Source organism: Chaetodon trifascialis, chromosome 2, assembly GCF_039877785.1.
Source record: "Chaetodon trifascialis isolate fChaTrf1 chromosome 2, fChaTrf1.hap1, whole genome shotgun sequence".
Taxonomy (NCBI): Eukaryota; Metazoa; Chordata; class Actinopteri; order Chaetodontiformes; family Chaetodontidae; genus Chaetodon; species Chaetodon trifascialis.
The window spans coordinates 21,700,221-21,716,438 of record NC_092057.1 but is presented as its reverse complement, the minus strand read 5'-3'; the positions used below and the strand labels follow the sequence as shown (position 1 = coordinate 21,716,438).

The 16,218-nt window shown below is 41.5% G+C and overlaps 1 protein-coding gene across 1 annotated transcript; it reads right to left on the bottom strand.

Annotated features, from left to right (window-relative positions):
* Nucleotides 1–240: 240 nt before the first annotated feature.
* slc2a15b (solute carrier family 2 member 15b) lies at nucleotides 241–14,024 on the bottom strand. The gene is made up of 12 exons (XM_070975028.1): nucleotides 13,980–14,024; nucleotides 12,428–12,526; nucleotides 8,634–8,794; nucleotides 8,100–8,224; nucleotides 7,314–7,459; nucleotides 6,482–6,614; nucleotides 6,157–6,344; nucleotides 3,749–3,859; nucleotides 3,227–3,328; nucleotides 2,572–2,647; nucleotides 1,169–1,296; nucleotides 241–453 (listed from the first exon to the last, which is right to left on the bottom strand). Exons 1-12 carry the CDS (start codon nucleotides 14,022–14,024, stop codon nucleotides 241–243), a joined length of 1,527 nt encoding a protein of 508 aa, XP_070831129.1.
* Nucleotides 14,025–16,218: the final 2,194 nt, after the last annotated feature.

Here is a 16,218-nt window from a genome sequence, read left to right as displayed (position 1 = left end):
TTGTGTGGAAACTGACGACTGTCAAACAGATGAACCTACGTTTCCTTTTGTGTGTGTATGAGTGTGTGTACGCTTTGGTCTTTCTAGTTGTCACATTAAGCAGCAGATCTCCTCATGGCCACAGAAGCTCCACCTTTTATCTCCACTATGGTGACTTTCAGACCAGGAAGGCGCACTGAGAGAAGAAACCATCATTGGCATGTAGGTCCACCTCCTCACTGCTGCTTATTTTTCATCATGTTAGGCAAGGGTTCCATAGCCGTTCATCACAGCCAGTTTGAGATGACCATTGCTCGTCAGCTCTTCCTTGAGGATGTTGTTTTTGGCGGCGAACATCTGGCTGATCTCCATAAAGGTTTTGTTCTTAGTCTCAGGAATAACGAACATGGTGTAGATGGCCACTCCCAAGCAGATCACACAGAAGATCAGGTAACAGTAAGGACCTGCCGCTGCCTGTGGTGCATCAAAGAGAACAAATCCTGTTCTGTACACAGTGGAAATTGTCCAAGGAGGCAAAAGGAGACAAATGTGAAGCTGTACTGTAGTCTACTACTTTACCATAGTTTCTACTTGAACACAACTACTGCTTACTGCAAGGAGACATGAAACAGGCAAAAATAGGATCTTTGGACAGAGACAGTGAAGCTAATAAATGCAGATTAACTTGGAGAGCAGAGGACACAAAAAGGTTGTTACTATAGGCTTTATGCAAACTACTTCAGATGATATTAATGGATTAGCTTGAAAACAAGAGACCTGAAATTGTTAAAGCAGCAATAGCTGATTTTTTCCTTCTTATTTGGCCACTTGGGGACAGCAGCAGAAACAAGCTGTAAACACAATATTAACATATCATCTCCTTGTTAAATGTTTGTGGCAAACATGTTAGCAAACAGTTGCTTATTCTAAACATTGAGCAGACACAGAGCAAACATTTATTAGCCGTCATGTTTGTGTCCGACTGATGAACTCTCCTTTTCACTGTTCGCTATCTGTCTCTAGCGGCTAAATGCTGTAGCTGTTTGCTGTGGTTTGGTGCAGGGCAGCTTGTGTGCAGCGTTAGCCTTTTTTTTGCTAAAAAGTAATGTGCCTGCCTGCAGCTAAAAACAATGCTGAGGAGTGGTGAATAATCAGAATTTGGCTCAGTGGATTTTGAGTTTGTTCTGACCTCTAGGAAGGGAAAGACAAAGCCGATGGTGAAGTTGGACAACCAGTTGAGGCAGCCGGCCACAGTGTAGGCAGCCGGTCGGTGAGACTGCTTGAACAGCTCTGCAGTGATCAGGAAAGGCACGCCAGCTACACACAAGAGAAAAAAGAATATATTTCCATTATTTTAACACATTTGACATCAGCAACCTTCTCAATCAGTCATGGTTCACTCCACATACGGCCCATTGCTCGGTCTGATCTAACTAGGCATCCTATCACGCTGTCATAATACAAATCACATTTAACAACTGAGTGCAGCTGCATGAATCTATTGGGTGTAGTGAAATTAACACCAGCGTCTTCATTCATCAATTAGTTTATCAATATTCCCATTCTGGACTATTCTTTGGCAGTCTTTCAAAATAAACACAACATGACATATCAAATGATAAACATTCCTCAAGCCCCAGGACTGTTATATTACACTGCTTTTTCCCGCGTGCACTTCATTATCTGTTCATTATTACTCAGTGATCATAGATTGACATGAGAGAAGGATGTTTGTCAACTTGGCACGAGTCCAACTTCGAACCACAAGAAACAGAATAGCTTAGCCAGACTTTAGTAATTCATTAGTTTGATATGCACGATCTATGAGGTGTTGTCTTAGCCTTAAACACATAATTCTTCATTGTTAGAAGTGAAAGCCAAGAAGGAGAAATATGCATTAATATGCTCTAATGATGAGCCTTCCAAATGATGTCCTCATTATCTGTGCATGATAATTGCATAGAGGAAGGTTTAATATTGTCAAACCAATAACTATGCTGTAATTTGTCAACATCTGTGGTATGTATGGGGGGTTGGGGGGAGTCCATTGTGCATGCAAGGTTTCGTCTGAAAGAAACCGTATTCATCACAGCTAGCTTATGAACAATGAACCATTAAAAGTCTAATTGCAGCAACAGAAATCCTCGCGTGCGTGCCGAGGTATAGATTTTGCCGGCTTGACGAATGACGGCATGTAAACCAGATTTGTTCTAATTCATCATCCCTGCAGGTCCACTCAACGCGGCTCCTAAAGTTGTAAACTATTGCCTCTTAATTCACTTCACTCAACTCATCCAGTGTACAAATGGCTGAGGGAATGGATGTAGTGTGGCAGTTATGATTTCCTAATTTACAAGACTAATGAAATACAATATCTCTTCACAGTCAGAGGAGGAGTCGGGAGGGAGTGTTGCTGGTTTTTACACTTGGTGCCTGCTGTTGTGCGAGCTTCCAGCAGGGAGCAGTGTTATCTTACACACAGGGCAGCCAACATCTAGTGCAGTATGTATGGACTGCGAATGTTCATTCGGAGTCTTTAAACAGAGGTTTTAAGTGACATATGCAGGAGGGTAGATTTGCTGCAGTGCTTACCTGGACCTATGCAGAAGCCAGCAATAATCCCAACAACGCAGCCCACACTGATGTAGCTCATGAAGGACAGCTGCGCCTGTGATTGGTCAAACATACAGTAAGTCATGAGTGTGAAGTCATGAGTTGGAAACATGACTAACAATATTCATTTGACTATATTTAATCCTTCTGATTATATATATTAGTAACATGCTTTTTACCACATGGGGCTCCATAGCTGCGTTCTTCTTTGTGCTGCTATTGATAAAAGTAAAATGGGTTTTTCCAAACTTCATTCAGTTCGCTCTCATTTACTGAAGAGACAGAGTTCTCATTGTTCTGTTTTTTTTGTTTCTTTTTTGTACATATAATCTATTCTAAATGTATGACATTTTACACTTAAATCATGAGTTTACAGTTATTCAAATTTGTCTTACAAAACAGTATGAACAGTGAAGTGCTGTAATCATTACTCCTGTTCCTGTCGGCCATTAAGAGATCCTCCTTTCACATGCAGGTCTCCTTACTGAGATCAATGTATTACAAAGTTTACCTGAACCTGATATAAGGCTTCATCTGTTTGAGTTAGACAAATCAAGCAGATGTCTTGATTGTTATCTGTCCACTGAGGGTCAACAGTGAGACAAACAGTGAAACCAATCAGATGACACTGTACCTGGAAGAGCACAGACACTGTGATCCCAGCACAGCAGAGTCCCATGAAGAGAAAGCCTCCAATCATCAGAGGCCTTCTGCCCAGACGCTCGATAGTAAAACACTGCAAAACAGACAAAGAGGCAGGAACTGTTCACCACATGAGACATCATCAAGAAGTAAGTTATGACAGTGAGCCAGCATACACAATACCAATAATATATAGAGATCAATACAAAACACAAACAATCACACAATAAAATACCATAAAAACTTGATGAAACGTATCGGATCAATCATGAATACATGACTGATCCATCTGTAAAAACTTCCTCAACTGGAGCTCGAAATAATCCGAGTCAGGATTGAGAAAACTCATTCTGTTTTCACTGAGAACACACATTAAAAATGACTCTTAGTTTATCATCAGGGCTGAAACTAACAATTCCATATTATCATGATGATATAAAAGTTAGAAAATCAGCACCATTTAAAATGTTGTGGTAAAACAATGTCATCTTTAAAGCCAATAATCTCTACTCACCCCCAGCATCCCAGAGATGACCTCAATGGCACCAGTTCCCACCGTTGTATACTGAATATAAGGCTCTGGGATTCCTGCATTCTTAAATATGTCATTTGTGTAGAACCAGATCTGAAATTGACAGTGACATGAAGTTTATTAATAAGACAAATCTGTCAGACAGACTCGCCCACACACAGACAGATGCTTTCAAGCTCAAAGTTTGCCTTTTTTTATTTTTCGTAAGGAGCCAAAAAGTCGCTCTGCTTATTTAGCCTTTTCACGTGATTCATCATTGTGATCATTATCATCAGGCCGACCATTACTCATGCATTTGAGATACAGAGTTTCATCAGTATGGACTTCTGACAAGTGCTCCCCTTGAAATTAATTTGTGCATTCTCATTAATCACACTTGCTGATGCAACATCCATCATTGATGAGGTGTGGACAAGATCGCAATCAGTGCAGTTAAATGCTGTCTTGTTGATTTAGTAACCATGCATACACTATTTCATCACCATTGCAGCACTGAAGTACGCATACACATGTCGGCCTACATCGAAGCAGAAAACACACACAAACAATTTGAAAACTTAAAGAACTGGGGTCAGTTATATTGTCCTGAACACTGAATTGTGTGTTATTATATTAATGGGCTACATTTGCTTTTGTACACATGAACAATTCTTTCACAAAAGTGGAAGAGTTACCAGTGTTTTATCAGTTGGTCAGTGTTGAATGACTCAGAGGATTACTGTTTGACTATATTCTACCTTACATGCCAGAAATTATCATTTTACTTTATTTTTCAGTAGTCCTCTTCATCCTTCCATCCAGAGTCATATTCTAGACAAACTGGGTAAACATATCTCCCTCTGAGACTTCCTCAGCTCTTCCAGGCCAAACCCAGGCTGTTCCTGGACCAGCTGACTGATGTAGTCCCTCTGGTATATCTGGGTGTACAACAAGGTCTTTTCCCAATTACACAGCCAGAGGGAGGCACCTGAAGAGCTCTCTGCAGCTGTCTGCACCCACTAATCTGAATTCTCTAAACTGGAAGGGCATCCTGGATCATTTAGCTCCTCACGCTGTTTGAGAGGGAGCTGTGTGACGCTGTGTTGAAATCAGTTCACCTTATCATCACGACCTCTGTGATGGTCAAGACTGGCCTGTGATCCTAACCCTAACCCCTAACCCCCTACTTTTAAACTGTCTTTTAACTATTTTTTAGCCCCCTTTCTTTTAATTTGTACTAACCTTTTATCCATTTCTGTTGCAGCTGGACACTGTGCCACCTCCCAAGCCGAGCACCCACCTCAGCCTCACTATTTTAACCACTTTTACCCAAACCTAACCATAACCCCTTAGTCTTGCTTTGTGGTTCCATTTTTCACTGTAGGGTCTGCCTGAAAGTGTCTCACAGTTGGTGTGATTGGTGGCACTTGAACTCCTCATACTGTATTCCCACTAGCATCTCATTTTCCACCTGATATTAACCAGACACCATAAACCAAGGACAGGACCTTGACCTTGACAACGCTTCCATTGATTTCTCTGGTTTGCATCAAACGACAGAAGTACAACATCATCTGCAAACGTGCAGAAATACCACGCTTATGTCACTAAACCTGACCTAATTCAATGAACTGTCCCTGAAAATAAGAAGTGTGACCAAGTGCAATGAGCTTCACTTCATGCCAAGAGTACAACAAACCTCTCGCTTTCAGTGTTTGGAAATCAAACGGCCTGTAGCATTTGTCTCAGCACCCAATACTTCCACAGTGCCTCCTAATACTATAACAAACAGGTAAAAGGATTCACAAAAGCAAGAAAAAAAAAAAAGTTAAATTGTCAGAAATCTGTGTTAAACATACTGTAAAAGACATCTTGCTGACATCACTTCCCTGTGCCAATGATGAGGATGTGGTTAGTATAAATAAATTTAACTAAGGACAACAGTACTGTACACACAGAGTTGGACACATGGACTCGTCTGTATGTTTGAAGCCTTCCAGGGTTTCTGCCTCAAACAGCTGGGACAGTGGCACACAGTGGGGTGTACCCCTGCTGGGAAATGGTATTAGCATATGAGCCAGCATGCACAGAGCTATCATCCTGACGGAGCAAAGATGTGCTCGATTCTGTGTGTGGTTGGGAGGACCGTCTTATGTGGGGTAACACTAACAGAGAAGACCAGGAGATAATGAGGCGTGGTTCTGCTGCCCCCTGCTTAGTCACTCAGTGGCTGCATGTGGGACTGTGATGTATAGACAGAAGGAGGTGCAGATGGGTGGAGCACAGCTGGGAACTATAGAAATATGAGCTCTCACTCTCTCATAATAACTGCACAGTTTTTGCTCGTCCAAAATGTCATCACACACGCATACAAAAACAGACAGGACAACAGGGCCACAATGCACACTTACTGCATCGATGCCAGACAGCTGCATGCCTATGTTGACCACCGCAATGGTGATGACCTGCCAACGAACAGAGTGGTCCATGAGAAGGCTGCGGACAGAGATGGTCTGAATGGAGGACAGAGAGCGCTGTTCCTCCAGCATCTCCTCAACCTCCGCCTGGATGTTTCCTTTAGGGCGGTACCACTTCAGGGCTAAAGGAAAGAAAGAAAAGCTAAAATGAAGACCATTTTAAAAGAAGTGAAGCAAGATGTACAAGTCGATAGGACACATTATGACACAGACTTTAACCAATGTAATCAAACTAATTCAGGGGAGAAGATTTTCTAACCTGCGATGGTAGCGTGAACATTTCCCTTCTCTATCAACAGGTACCGTGGACTCTCTGGAAACCATGGCAACAGCATCAGCTGGACCATGGTAGGAAACACCACCAAGGAGAGGAGCAAAGGCCAGTATTCTTCCTGTGGACAAAAAACATGAAGCCTTACTAAAACCTAACCAAACCATGAGCAGTTTCCACAAATCAACACAATCAACATCTATAAGCATCAACTGTTAAAGGGATGGAAATATGAGATGAACCAAAAAGCAAAGAGGAAAGAAGGGATGAAAAGAGATTTTTTTTTTTCAGCCATTGTTTTTCCAGCTTCATTTTTCTGCGCAGCTGTTCCATACATCAGCAACCCCCCACCCCTGCCCCCCACTGTATCACACAGGACTGGGCAGATGGAAAGAGGATCACCTCATCCAGCTCTATCAGAAACAGGAGGAAAAACATGAATGGAAGGAGGAAAGCTAGAGGGCCAGCTGGACATCTTATGATATCATATAAATAATCGTACAACTGTATGTTCATATACTTTATCATGCTGCTTACTCATGCCTTTAAGTGATTGTAAGTGATAGCGTCATAGTTTACAAAAAATATACTAATGTACTGTAACAGTTTCAGGCAAAAGCTAACGTCTGTGCCTCAGATTCACGATCGGATCGTGATTCATATCTGAACTGTGTCAGCAAATACTGACAGATTAAAGATGAATGCACTCACACATGCACTGGTACAGCATCAGTCCAGAGAGAATGAAACTTGCAAAGCATTTCCTTCAAAGTGTTACCCTGCAGACCTGTGTAGCATTTGAGCGCCATGACACGAATACCTTTCCCAGCAGTTCATGGAGTCCCAGGACCTGAGCGATGAAGACTCCGAGACAAATGTGGATGCTGGGAACGAGGCCCAGGAAGCCTCGCAGGTTCTTGGGGGCGATCTCACCGAGGTACATCGGCACCACACTGAGACAGATACCTGTGGGGGGAAGAAGAGTGTGATTATCACAAGCTTAAATGTATGTTTAACTTTATGCACGTTTAATATTCATGAAAATCTGTGTCTTGAGTGAAGGTTAAGAACAAGCTGCAGCTACATTTTTTTAGCTTATGTATGTCCTGAAAGAAAGGGAAAGAAAAGGTTTGACGTTCTAGGTTTTAGTTTCATTTTTCCTTAAGTCAGACATTAAATGCCCATCAACAAACTGATAAATAAGTCCATGACTTTATCGCACCGTCCCTGACAAAGTCTGATATGATCAGGATTTTACAAGCTTACAAGCTACAAGCACCGTCATTTATTCATAGTTTAGTTTCTAAGGAGGAAGAGCTTAATATGTGTGAATGAAAATTCACTGAATATCTGAAAAAAGAGGGAATGGAATCCAAAAAGGCCTAATGAACAAAATCATTAGAGGACATTAGAAGCACTTTCAAAATAAAGGATGACTAATTCCAATGAAACAACTACAAATCCACAAAAGCACATTAAACAGTCTGCAGAAGCTATAATGTACAAACCATGTAGCTACCGATTCATCTGTGGAGTGTACTATTGTAGCTTTACATCTATTCTAATTCTACTTATTGTAATGAATTCAGGAAACAGGCCGGCCTACCTGAGTGCACTCCTGTGATGAAGCGTCCAATAATGACCATGGGAGGCATCCTGCACCGTCTGCTGAAGCCCATCAGAGCTCCTCCCAAAAACACCAGCACAGTGGCTCTCACCAGCGTCCCTTTCCTGTTTGGACAAACAGCGACACATCATTACTCAACTGTCTGTAAGAAGAAGAGCCATCAGGAGCACAGGCTGGTGGCACCTTACAACACACAAACAGCATGGATGTATATACACCCAAAAATCATACACACATTTTTGGGGACATTAAATAGAGTTGCATTCATTTCTGGAGACTAACCATAACCATAACCATAACCATAACCATAACCATAACCATAACCATAACCACTACTTGCCTGACCCTGACCCTCACCTTGACCCTAACCTAAACCCAAGTCTTCACCCTAAAATTCAATGATTTACATTATGGGGACCCACATTTTGTCCCCACTAGTAGGGCGAGTCCCCACAATGTGACTTTATTTATGTCCCCCCAACATGAGAAAAACATGGACACACACACACTAACCTTCCATATTTGGTAACCAGTCTGCCCACCAGCAGGGCTCCAGTCATCCCACCAATAGCAAAGATGGACACGGTGAGGGAATACAGGACGATGAGGATCTCCTCATCCGGGCTCCAGTCGTAACTTTCTGTCAGAGTCTCATTGTAGAAGTCTTTAATGTACTGATGGAGGAGAAAAAAAAAAGAACATTGTTCAGGAGGTAAAAAAAATCACAACAATATACATGACCACGTGGAATTACAACATGTTGTCCCCACTTCCTAAATATCCATCCAATAAATCCCTTTTTACCTTTACAAAGGTGAAAAATATATCCCTACAGTATGTAATCACTTAAGACCACAACACTGCAAAGAGAAGAAAGTTGAACATGATTTAATTAATATACCCTCCCATAAATCAAACAGCAGTGGAGCATAACAATGGTGACTATAAATTCATTGAAAGTCATCACGTGATTAACTATTTCCCACAGTTCCACACATCCAAGTGTCAACATTACTGACATGGGGGATGAGATAAAGAGACGTTTCACTTGGCAAATGAGGCAGCTATATGCATGTGATTTTATTTAGAGTAAACAGGAAGTTCACTGTGCTGTTGTCCTGTGGTCTGACACAATTTACTGTAAGGATCAACAGCATTCTTCAGATTTCACTCAGGTTTATCTGTGGAACGTGAACTGAAGATCAAGCTGTGCTGGGGAATCCATCACAGGAAACCTTATTCATCTCAAGAGACACAATTCACTCACTCTCAAAGAGATGAAACTTCAGAAAACCGAAACAGGAGACAGAATTATACGAGTTTGTTTTAATTTGTACAAATGCTTTTAGTATTTTCACTTATCAACTGGCTGAATGAATTTCTTTGTTAAATAGTGAGGATACAGAGTGATGAGTGAACGAATGGGCCTATAAGAGGTTGCAATTAGTCAATCTGTCATGGTGTTCTGAACACTGTGTGTGTGTGTGTGTGTGTGTGTGTGTGTGTGTGTGTGTGTGTGTGTGTGTGTGTGTGTGTGTGTGTGTGTGTGTGTACAGTTCTGACATATAACTTTAATGTTTGTAAGTATTACTTACAGTAGCACCAGTCTGGTGCAGGCTGAGCAAGAATTAATTGAGGTAAGCAGAGGATCTTGTGTGTGTAATGAGGCTTCAGACTGAAGACATACCTGCTGTTTAAAAGGGACGGCCTTCATACAACATGCAGGCAGTTGTGGATGACAGATGCTGGTAATAATGAGACAAGGATCTTTACTCAGCCTTGATGGCCTTATTGCCAATATTTTTTATTTTGTCCGTTTAGATGGCTTTACTGGTTGAAGTATGAATCAAAGTGAAAATGATCATCGTAACATACATAAAAGAGGTTTTTGAAAGATCTAAGTGGGTGCACCTCCCATGTAGATGGTGGAAAGCATGGACGTTCTTAAAAATCACAGTGTGCTGCTGCATTTGTGGACATAGCGATCCAACACGCTGGATATCTGTATTGAGATTGATGTTAATCTCATTAAGCGGATCAGGTATCAGCAAGACAGACCAATCCTAGTTGAAAATTGTGTCTTTGTCACACTTGTTATAAAGTTCAGCAATTCCACATTTATTCACTCGCATCTGGTGAAATCTGAGCACCACAGCAATCCTCGGTGGATAATATTGCCTTATTTTTACTGACAGCTAGTCACTTGAACTGTACTCTCACAGCAGGAAATCACACTGCTGTCTGTTCTGCTCTGTTCATTTATGGCAGTGACTTAATGTCACTATATAAAACTTGCAACTTCCACTTATAGATTAGAAGTAATGTGCAGTTATAATCTCCTGTTACCTTTCAGGAAAATATATGATCCAAAACAGTTTCATGCAGTGAGGGGCACATTTTAAACTGCATGAAAAAAAGAGGCCAGATCAGTACTCAGTACCTGCCTGTGCCCTGTGTTCTCCCCCTGGAGAGGTGGATATACTCTTTTTCATGGTTCATGGTTTATGCTACTGTGTGTGTGAGGTTGTTTGTAATTCTGAAAGCAAAGTTTTGTTTGGGCAACTGGCTCAATCTTTCATATTAATTTCATCATTAAATATCCCAAAGGCCATATTTTGTTGCATTACTATGTTCTGCCTAGGATGGTGAAGGTATGACCTGTCCTGCTAATCCTCTGATTGGCTAACTCTGATATTCTTAACCTAACCCCAACCAACCATCACTCCGCATGCCTAAACCTGACCAAACCCAGCCAACAGAGGCACCGAGTTGTAACCAATCAGAGGCAGAGTGGAGCAGGTCATGCCTTCACCATCCTAGTAAAAAATTTGGCTTGCAGCACACTACTGAATGATGCACATCAGAGGGGATTCAGAAGTGGGTTTATGGAATGCTCACACAGATCCTGCTTCTCTCCTTCGACCTTTAAGCCACAATTAAATTAAAAGGCCAACACGGGTCAATTAAGGCTCAAGGACACATGACTTCAAGGGTTAAAAAATGTTAGTATTGTTACTCAAAACACTAACGCTACCACTCTGTTGCCATGACAATCTATCTTAAATAAACAGTTAAAGACTGCAAGTTTGGCTCTTTGATAATGTAATTTGATTACTGGGACATACAAATGCAGATCAGTTGCCGAGATATCATATAAAAACCTCTTTAGACAAACCTTCTGCCACGTCTAAGATTTGATTTGGAGCACAGGCGTAACTCTTGTCAGATGACACACAGAAGTCAACAGTGAATCCTACAAAGTTGACTGAAGTCACATGGACCACGGTTAAAGGTTCCAGCTCATCACGTTAGCAGCAATTTGGAATATGTGTGACACTAAGCATTATTGGATATAAAATATGACCTCTAATGAATGAAATGGAGCTGGAGCTAGAGTTGGAGGCAGTTAGCTTAGCTTAGCGACTGGAAGTGGGGCAAAAGCTAGCCTCACTGTGTGATATTAGTCATGCCAAATATAGCATGTAATTTACCCCAAAATTATCCTATTTACTCTCAAACAACAAATAGTCATAGTCTGTACATTTTAAGCAAATGAGATATAACATTAATTAATAACATTATTAATTAGTGAGCTTTAGAGGAGTAGGCACATGTATTTTTGAACTCTGGACTGGTGAAGGCTAGCTGCTTTCTGCTGCTTCAAGTCAGATATGAGTGTGTTCACCTTTTATCTAGCAAGACAGTGAATGAGCAAATTTCCCAAAATGCCTATTCTTTAAAACGCATTACGTGTAAAATGTTACAATGAATTTTCTGGGTTCCTGCAGATGTACTATAAAAAAAGACAGTGTCAAGCAGCAATGCATTTTAATGTCTGACCCACATCCAACCTGAGTGCACCTACAGGAACAACTGGAGAGAAATGATTTGGAAAGTGGCCAATCATGGGCCCAAAGGTGCAGCTCTTTCCCACAACTCCCTCGTCAGACCAGCACACTACACAAACATGAGATGTGGCACTGAAGCTCACACGCTTCAATGTGGGGCAGTCCATGGCCGACCAGGACAGCACAGTCACTGCACTGCAGCAAATCAAACATCCACCACATGATGAATAAAAAGGGCAGAACACCAATGACATGGTGAGGCACACAGCAGTCTCTATACCTGACACACAACCCACAAGACCTCACATGACAATGAAAATCAAGCTGAACTTTACTGTGTCCATTAACATCTAAAAGTCATCGCCCCAACTAAAAACTATTTTAAAACCTGGAGGACGGCAGCAGTGAGAATGATGATTATCGTCATGATGACGTTGATGTTGTGGTAGTGACACAAACCTGTGCAGGAGAGTTGACGACTGCCAAATTGTAGCCGTAAAGCATGGAGCTACCGAACGAGGCCAGAAAAGCCACCACCAGCAGAGGCACTGTAAGATGCTGAAGAGAGAAAAACAAGTCAGATACCACCAAAAACTACACAGCAACATGTCAACATGCCCGAAAGCAACATTTACAGCAATGCATGGAACGCCTCAATTTAAAGGGAAACCACAGAAATGAGTTATCAGCATGACCTAGGTATGAGCTTAACCTGCTTATCTTTGGATTTCTATAGAACTGTGAGCTACCCAGTGGCTTTTCCCATATAAAATACAAAAAGTGGAACAATTAAATGTAGATGTCAAAATTTGTGAATTTTACAGTCAAAATATTAAAAAACATGAGCTAGATTTTCATAATACACATGATCTCTTTGGATGTTTTCATGGCATCTTATTAAAAATGATCTGAAAACAGAAAAAACATTCAGAATTCATATCTGGCCTTGCAGAAATGTACATTATATGGACTAGTTTAAAGCTTCAAAACTAAATATCATGTATGTATGTCGTGTCTTTGTCCTAGACTTGTCTGCAGCCTGTAAAGCAATGAGCTCATTCTGTAGACTATTATATTATTATAATAAGGGTGCACATTGCATAGGAGTCTGATCTTTGGACTCAACAGCCGAGCTGAACAGGCAGTGAGCAGCACGTGACGGAGTCAGAAGTGACACAAATTGATGTTAAATGTTAAAGCATGAGCTGGTGGCTTCTGTTGACTGCCCCAAAACCCCAAAGTCCCACTCAAAGGTTGGGGACAGTCAACAGTATTTTCATCAGGAGTGGCCTGGAGCTGCCGTCCTAGACTCTAGCACACAGAGCTTAACCGACCTCCAAGGTAGAAAGTCAGTGGAAGTACACCACACCTTTTCATCATTTGAACAGAATAAGGGTTTACAAAAGGACCCCTATTCTTACACATCAGGATACCAGAGGAATTCCACTCATGTGAACATGTAGGATTTTAGCACAAAGAGCAGACAGAGGAGAAACCCCCTACTCTGACTGAACAGTAACAGTACAGATGCTTAAAGAAACCTAATTTAGCCTGTAACAACCTGATGGAGAGAGTTAGACAGCCGCACGTGAAAGCAGCTCACAGCAGAGAATGCTGCCCTGTCTGCATTCAATCTAGTTACCATTATCTGTCAGATGTGCAGCTCCTGACATGCTGCACCGCTTTGGTTAAAGATCTGAACAACTATGTTTAAGACTTTTCTATAGGTTTACTTTTTAAGTTCTACGAAAGGCTGTCATGGATGTGTGGAGCTTCAAAATCCCAGAGTGAAGCATGATCCTGAACTACATGTGGATACTGTTTCATGGTTGGTACAAACACACTGTACATGTTGATCAGGCCTGTCTGTGCTGGCAGTGCTGGAGTCACTGGATGGTTTAAATGGAAGGATCAGACTAATAGATGATACATACTTTGTTCAAGTGGACAAACAGCTGATCTACATGTGAACTATCTCAGCAGAGCCTCAAACTCTGAAACAAACACTCACCCCGTCCATCTTTGCATCGTTTCCCAGGAGCACTTCCTCCGCCATTTAAGTCATGAATAATTGCTCCCCGTGTGTGTTGAGACGAAAAACCGCTCATCTGCACAACTTTCCAAACTCTTGTCTCCGCGTCTTCATTTGTAGTTTCCATCCACGCTGCTGTCACAGAGAGGAGGCGCGTCGTGTTGATGGGCGGAATTAACAAGCTTGTCAAACTCCCAATCTCCAATCATCGGAGCGCATCGCAGAGCCGCGCATCGTTATCCCCGGTCCATCAGCGATCACATGAGCCAAGCGCTTCATCCTGCGTCCCAAAGTGCCCGCAGTTGTTATTAAATAGCCTATGACTAACTGTATCCAGAGGCGTTTTCAGGATTAGTGAACATTAGGGGCTTGGCTCAGACCCAGGGGCACCTTCAGGGCCACCTTCACCCAGGAGAGGAGGTGGGGGGGTCTTACGCTTTGAGCGTTTTTTTTTTTTTTTTTTGGCGACTTGATGATGATGAACTTTGAGATCAAAATTAAGTCACAGGACTTTACAAAATAGGCACAAACAGGCAAAAAGTTAAATGTCTACCAGTCCAATGTGGCACATCTAATTATGTTATTTGGGTCTGATTAAAAGAAGTTCAGAATAATGTGGGTATCTTCTGTGATTTTGTTCATTGCTTTATTGATAATGACAACTGTCATTTCCAAAAATTACAGAAGGTGGTTTAATGCACCAACAGCTTCCAAAACCTCCACCCCTGCCTCTGGATTCATAAAAACACCCCTACTGTGTAATTTAACAGATAACCATAAGTGTCACTGGTAGACGGCCCACTTGTTAGTTATATGAGCCGTGTTCAAGTACATCATAAGAGCCAGTGAGACTAGTTTTTTATTCCTTCATTCATAGTTTGATGTAAGTCTGTGTTTATTGTATAAAGCAATGACCCCCAAACTGGGGGTCGGGACCCTACAGTGGGTAGCTGAATTGTTCTAAGGAGTTGCAAGATGGTTACTGTGTGAGGAAAAAAAACAACTCTGCAACACAAAGTAAGCGGTTGGTGGTACACATAAAATTGTATGAAGGGGTCACATAAAAGCATGACATTACAGCATCACAGATCTAACGTACCACAAGATGTCTCTGGTGGACGTCCAAAGGCCCATCCACAGCAGTGTGAAAGGCTTTTTAAGTTTAGTTTTTGTCACCCTCTTGACTTTTAGAGGTTGTGAGAAGAAAAAAAAGCTCCATTCAGTGCGGCAGAAAATGCATTTTAACTGTGTGCAAAAAATGAAAAGTTAAACCTTTGAGAACGACCATCTATCTTTATCGAGCTTATTTGATTCTATGTGTCTTTTCATGTATGATAACCTCAGATTTTCAGCATGCATCATACTAACACACCACTGACAAGGACAATTACAGGTTTCAAGTTCAATTTAAGTGAGAAGCTACCAAAGCTGCTCTCCCACCCCTCAATAGGAGCAGCTTTTGTCTTGTCCTTACAAACTCATTCACAAAACTGATGTGCTCTGCATCAGCTCCTCACACATGACTGTCTTGCGTGCGTTCCTGTTTGGTCACCTCTAAATGGGCTTTGGTCACAGTGACTCTTGTTTCACATATGACTCTTGCACTCCAGCTCTGAGGTGATTTCATGGTAAAAATGTTTTAGTTTTCATTTTCTGTAATGCAACCACATGACCTTTTGAGAAAAGGGCTCTCAAGATAGATACACACACATTTTTCATTTGCTTTGAAGTGACAGAGGTTTCAAAGTTGCACCATTTATCATTGCTTGTGCCAATGACACATTGATGCTGCCACCCACAGTTTATATGAGAGGTAGATACTGAAAGCTGCTCCCTCAAGTGGGAGTTTGATCATGTGTCTTTCAAAGGACCAAACACGGATCTTTAGTGGCTGATTTTTGGCTACATTCACTCTGCATTCACTCACTCAATTTTGATTTATTTTTCAGATCAGATTTTTTTTTTTTTTTTGTCAACACTACTTTTTAAATGTGGCCCAGATTCCTAGAAAAGAACAATAGCACTTCATATAACGTCACATGCATAATTATGGCTTTTTGTGGCCCAGTAGCTGCTACTTCTGTATGGAGGTGTGTGTGTGGATGCAGAGTCGGAGCCAGGAGCGATGGGATCGTAACACGAACACTTTTCTAGGAATTCTATCTACTAGAGGGGGGATGTGTATGAGGTGTTTATAAGGATCTGCAGGAAGACAGAA

Coding starts and splice junctions, on each gene's coding strand:
- slc2a15b (XM_070975028.1), bottom strand. CDS start 14,024: ATGGCGGAGGAAGTGCTCCTGGGAAACGATGCAAAGATGGACGGG. Junction 7,460..8,099: donor CATCACAGGAGTGCACTCAG/GTAGGCCGGCCT, acceptor TTCCCCCCACAG/GTATCTGTCTCAGTGTGGTG. Junction 1,297..2,571: donor TGGCTTCTGCATAGGTCCAG/GTAAGCACTGCA, acceptor TCTTGTGTGTAG/CTGGCGTGCCTTTCCTGATC.